This window comes from Cervus canadensis, chromosome 6, assembly GCF_019320065.1.
Source record: "Cervus canadensis isolate Bull #8, Minnesota chromosome 6, ASM1932006v1, whole genome shotgun sequence".
Taxonomy (NCBI): domain Eukaryota; kingdom Metazoa; phylum Chordata; class Mammalia; order Artiodactyla; family Cervidae; genus Cervus; species Cervus canadensis.
The window spans coordinates 4,477,197-4,483,196 of NC_057391.1; the positions used below are offsets into that span (position 1 = coordinate 4,477,197).

General features: G+C 48.4%; 1 protein-coding gene across 2 annotated transcripts in view; it reads right to left on the reverse strand.

Annotated features, from left to right (window-relative positions):
- SIMC1 (SUMO interacting motifs containing 1) overlaps nucleotides 1-1,425 on the reverse strand; it is a 69,369-nt gene extending 67,944 nt beyond the window's left edge. For both annotated transcript variants that reach the window (XM_043470660.1, XM_043470659.1), the window contains exon 1: nucleotides 1,182-1,425. In XM_043470660.1, coding sequence (XP_043326595.1) covers nucleotides 1,182-1,310 — 129 coding nt within the window. In that variant the 5' untranslated portion in view covers nucleotides 1,311-1,425. The remainder of the gene's footprint in view (nucleotides 1-1,181) is intronic.
- Nucleotides 1,426-6,000: the final 4,575 nt, after the last annotated feature.

The following is a 6,000-nucleotide window of genomic DNA, read 5'->3' on the forward strand; positions in this document are numbered from 1 at the left end:
ATGGCAGCACAGCAGTATAAGTTAATTGGTTTTGCATGCCATTCATTCTTACAGTGACCTCCTAGATTTAACACTATAACTGAGACAGAAGTGGCTCACAGTGGAGAATTAGGGGCTAAAAACTCTGGGAAGGGGATTGGAGGAGCAGAAGCTGGACTTGTCTTGATGAAATATTTACATAGGAAGAAAGGCGTTTACAAATAACATTAGCGTGACAATTCTGTTATTTTGGGGGTGTAGCTTTAGGAGGCTGGGAAAATTGTTGGAGGTCTGATGCTGAGAGTCTCCTGATACCGAGAAAGCCCCGCCCACCTCCCATCCCTTGAGTATTCTATAGCTACTTGTTGATTTTATCACCTTCTATGACAGAAGCCAGGGATGTTGAGTTCTTCATCGCATCCCCAGCTCTTAGTATACCTGGCCCGTAGTAGGGGCTCAATAAATATCTGTGGAGGATTCTAGAAAGGCAGGGACCACAGATGTTTTATTCACCACTTTAGGCAGAAGGACAAAGACTAACCAGCCCGAGGGGTAAAGAAACCGTGGATGTTTCCCTCCCTATTCCTTTAGAGCTTGGTAAATGTTTTTGCGAAGCGCCATAAACCGCCCTCCCGCACAACTCCAAAACCCGGCCCCTCTCGCTCGACTGCCAGGCCCTGGAGCTTGGCCACCGTCTGGCCCAGGCCCCAGCTTCCCTCCCTACCCGCCTGGGCTCCTGTTACCTCCTGCACACATCTGTACACACCGCAGGCCAAACAATTACGCGCTCCCGCACGCCCGCCTCGAAGTCCGGGTCTCCCCAGAGGACCCCGTGTGTCCCCGCCCCCCGCCCAAGGTTCTGGGCAGCCCGCGGCCTGGCCTGAGGACCGCCGCCGGCTGTGGGCTCCAGCGGCCCCCGCACCTGGCGCGCCAGGACCTCGTCCATGTGCTCGGCGGCCACTCTCCAGCCTCAGCCGCTCTCGGGCTTGAGCGCGGAGCCCCGGAGGCCCCGCGTTTCGACCCGGGGCCCGCCGCGCTCCTCGGGGCGGAACACACCGGGAAGGCGGGAAGCGGCTGCAGCCGTGAGGCGCCCGGAGGCGGGCGGCGGAGCCGCGGAAAGCAGCGGGCTGGGCCGAGGGCTGTGCGAGCGGCGGCTGGCTCCGGCCGCAGGAGGCTCGGCGAGCGGCGGCTCGCTCACTCACCACAGTCCGGCGAGGCAGCGCGCCGGGGGTCCGGGACAGGGCCCGGCGGAGCCTCCGCGCCCGGCCCGAGCGGGTTCCCCCGGAGCTCTCCGAGTCGCTGTCGTCCGAGATCACGATGAAGTCCTCCATGGCTGCGGGACCGTCCGAGACAGCGCGCGGGCGACCAGCGACCCAGGCGGCAGCGACTTCGGTTCCTGCTGCTGCGTTGGGGGCGGACGGCGACCAGAGCGATCGGCCCGCCGGCCCCGCCCCTTCCCGCCCCGCCGGCCCCGCCCCCTGCCCTCCGGGGCCCGCCCCCTGGCGGCGGGCGGCAGGCGGCGGGCGGCAGGCGGCAGGGTCAGGGCCGCCGTCACGGTACTTGGCAGTGGCCCTGGTCCTCCCTTCGCGAGGAGAAAAGGGAGAGAGGGGACAGATCAAGTCGCAGCAGGCTTGGGCTGGCGTTGGGGCCGGTCGTGCGGGAAGCTGAGGCTGTGAGGGCTTTCCCCGCTGCTTCCAACTGACTGCAGTGTGAAGTGAGGTGTGAACAGGCCTTTCTGACCACCGTAAGGGCTTCAACGGACTCACCCGGAGAGGCCCTTTGAGGATGGGACCCAGGCTTGGACTGGCGGGGTGCGGTTTGGTGGGGGGGCTGACTGAGGGTGGGTGAGCTGGCCTTTGGTTGAGTAGGCGGAGAAAGGCCCCCTTCTTTGTGCATACGTGCACGCCCCTCTGTAGGATCACTTCCCAGAAGTGGACTTACTGAGTCGAAGGCGCTGTTGCTGTTGTTTCGATAAGTGAGGCAGAATACTAAGTTGTACCAATTTGCGAGTTTCACCAACAATCTGTGTCACTCAGGAATTTAAACTGAAATTTAGAGATTTGTTCCGTTGATAGCAGGATCAGAGATTCGGAAAAAATGCCCACAGGGAAGCAGTGAAGGAGCAGACATTGTGAATAGTTAGATGTGATGAAGAGCAAAAAAGATAACCCAGTGGAAGGAGAAGTGGTCAGTAGTCGGTATAGGATAGGAATTGTGTTACAATGAATGTGGGGTGTTGACCCAATCTTGCTGCTCAGGCTCTAGCAATTTGGCAACATGTTATTAACAGATCCAAAGGAAAATGAGTTTATCAGAAAGGGGATTGGTTCCTAAAAGAATGGCTATCAGGTGCTATCTAAGCACCGTCTAGAGCAGCGATTCTCAAACCTTAGTGAGGATTAGAATCACCCAAGAGGCTTGTTGGGAGAAGGCAATGGCAACTCACTCCAGTGTTCTTGCCTGGAGAATCCCAGGGACAGCAGAGCCTGGTGGGCTGCTGTCTATGGGGTTGCACAGAGTCAGACACAACTGAAGTGACTTAGCAGCAGCAGCAAGAGGCTTATTAAAACAGACTCCTGGACCTCACCCCAGATTTTCTGATTTAGTAGGTATGAGATGGGGCCGCCTAAATTCATTTTTAACAAGATCCCAGGTGATGTTAATGCTGCTATTGTGGGGACCACTGCATCAAAAACCCACAGGTCAGTGGCCAACAGATTTCAGATGTTCTGGTGGTATGTTTGAAATCATCCTTGTGAAGGGATTCATTAAATTTTTTATCTTCACCAAATGCCATTAAACGTTTAGTTTAACTTCTTTTCTGGGTTTCTGTGACTTGCAACTCTGTTACCACTTCCTTTGATTCTCCTTAGCTGACTTAGTAGTAAGTCCTCTAACTTACTCCTTAAATCATAGTGTTCCTCATGACCTTCTCGTACTCTCCCTACACAATCTCAACCATTTCCATGCTTTAATGATAATTTTCATGGTGGTTGCTCCCATATGTTTATCTTCAGCCCAGCCCTGTCTTCAAAGTTCCTGATGTATATATCCAAATGTCTGTTGAAGCTCACAGGCATCTCAAGTTGAGTATGTCCAAAAGTGAACTCAAAAATACCTGTCCCCCTACCCTGTTCTCCAAAAATAAAGCCTGTTTCTTCTCTGTGTTCCCTCCTTCAGGGACTGGTGGTACCACCAGCCAGTAATTGCTCAAGTCAGAAATCTGAGCTTTATGCTCTCAACAAATCCTGTCTCTTTTACCCCCTAAATAATTCTTGCATTCACTTGCATCTTTAGGTTTCTCCCCTTAGCTCTTGGTCCTGCTAAGTAGGGATGAGGAGAAGGGAGAAAGAGTGTTCTCTGCAAGACTGTCTATGAAGAGTTGTCTGCTCTTTTTCTTCTGGTTTTTGCTACTTTAGTAACAAACACATTGGTTCTCCCAATGTGTCAGGAGCCCAGATGCCAGCTCTCTTACTTGGACTGGGAACATCCTTGCTTTCTAGGGCCTCCCCTGTGCACTCTCTAAGGTAGGGGAGGTCAGTCTCAACTCTTTCTCCCGGACATCCCCATCCCTGCCAGGGGTAGTCTAACATACAGCCTTTTGTTGTTGGGAGATCCTTGTCTAGAGGAGCTTCTTGGGGAGTGATAGCAAGGGACTGAAGTCTTGGCCATCTTCTATGCTCTCCAGTTGACTCATGCATGGAGAATTTACATGTGTAACTCAAGGAGGAAAGGAATGCAGGCAACTCCCATCTTGGTGCCCTTCTGTCAGCATCAACTCGCTCTCTCCCCCCTTCCTCTACCACAAAGGTTATCAGGGACTTGTCGAGGCAATAGTTCAGTGACTTTGAGACAAGGTCTCATCTTGGGGAGTAGAGAGAGTAGTTTATTGCACTTTAAACTTGTGGGAAGGGATTGGAGAACAAGATGAATGGCTTGCATCTTCTTTAGCTAGGGAAAAGCAAATGGATGGTTGCTATCTATAATAAGTGATTTTCATTCATGGATATATGAACTAATTAGAAAAAATTCAAATATCTACCTCTGTTGCAGAAAATATGATAAAGTGATTAATATTAGTAGCTGACTTTTAAGCATATAAATAGTGATAAGACTTTAGGGGTACAGCAGTGTTCTGATTGTATGTATCTTTCTCATCATCCATCCTGCCTAAAACTCAAGAAATACAGAATCCCTGGTTATATAATGTGAGTACACTTGCAAAGTTCCTTGTCCTTAGCTGGCAACCTAGATGGATGAATACTGGCCCTGAAGTTGCCTTTCTTAAAACCATAAGTAGCATCACTTATGTCTTCTTGGCCATCCTGGATCGTTCTAGAAGTATGCTGTTTACTCAAGACTTCCAAATTTATGATGATGTCTTTTTCAGAAATTAGTATGTATGTGTGTTTTTCTTTTTCTTCTGGGTGGCTTATTTTTTCCAGATTTAATGAGATATAGTTGACATATAGTATTGTGTAAGTTTTAAATGTGTGATGTTTTTATGTATGTATATGTTGAGAAGTGTTTGCCACAATAAGGTTAGTTAATGCATCTTTTCCCAGGTAGCACTAGTGATGAAGAACCCACTTGCCAGTGCAGGAGACCTAAGAGATTTGGGTTCAACCTCTGGGTCAGGAAGATTCCCTGGAGGAGGTCATGGCAAATCTACTCCATGCCCCACTCCATGTATTCTTGCCTGAAGAAACCCATGGAGAGAGGAGGCTGGCAGTCTATGGTCCGTTGAGTCACAGAGAGTCAGAGACAAAGGACTTTTTTTTTAACACACAGCACAGCACATCTTTTATGTCACATTTATTATTTTTTACATTTTGTTTTTGTTGTTATGGTGAGAACAATAAATAAACTTTCAAGTATATTATACAGTATTGTTATCTGTAGTCATCATGCTATGCATTAGATTCCTGGAAATTATTCATCTTATAATTGAAAGGTTGTAATTTTAACCAACATCTTCCCCAGCCCCCAGACACCAGCAGCCCCCATTCTACTCTCATTTTCTTTAAGTTTGGTGTTTTTAGATTCCACATGTAAGTGAGATCATAGAGTATTTATTTTCCTCTGTACAATTATTTCACTTAGCATAGTGCCCTCAAGGTCTATCCATATGGTCCCAAATGGTAGGATTTTCTTCTTTTTTATGGTTGAATAATATTTGTGTGTCTATTTTTCAAGGTGACACTTCTTCATGACTTATTCCCCTCAATCATACATAAATTGGGAGAACAATGCAGCCATTTACTCCTCAAGTGTACACCCTCGTGAATGAGTTCCCAGTAAATGCCAGGCACGTTGTTAGGGCTTGGGAATGCAACAGTGAGCAAGACAGCCCTGGCCTCAATCTCCACAGTGTTTTATTGTTGTTCAGTCACTCAATTGAGTCCAGATCTTTGGGACCCTGTGGACAGCAGCATGCCAGGCTTCCCTGTCCTTCACCATCTCTCAGAGCTTGCTCAAACTCATGTGCATTGCATTGGTGATACCATCCGACCATCTCATCCTCTGTCGTCCCCTTTTCCTTCTGCCTTCAATCTTTCCCAGCATCAAGGTCTTTTCTAATGAGCTTCACATCAGGTGGCCAAAGTATCGGAGCTTCAGCTTCAGCATCAGTCCTTCCAATGAATATTTAGAACTAATTTCCTTTAGGATTGACTGGTTTGAGCTCCTTGCAGTCCAAAGGACTCTTAAGAGTCTTCTCCAACACCACAGTTCAAAAGCATCAGTTCTTTGGTGCTCAGCCTCTTTATGGTCCAACTCTCACACCCATACATGACTACTGGAAAAACCATAGCTTTGACCAAACAGATCTTTGTTGGAAAAGTAATGTCTCTGTTTTTTAACACGTTGTCTAGGTTTGTCATAGCTTTTATTCCAAGGAGCAAGCATTGCCACAGAGTTTAGCAATTAAGAAAGTATCTCTTGTCTATGATGAAGAAAAGAAATCCTGATCCCTTACTTTCTTTTTCTGAAATAATTTTTAATTAAAAGTTTATAGTACAT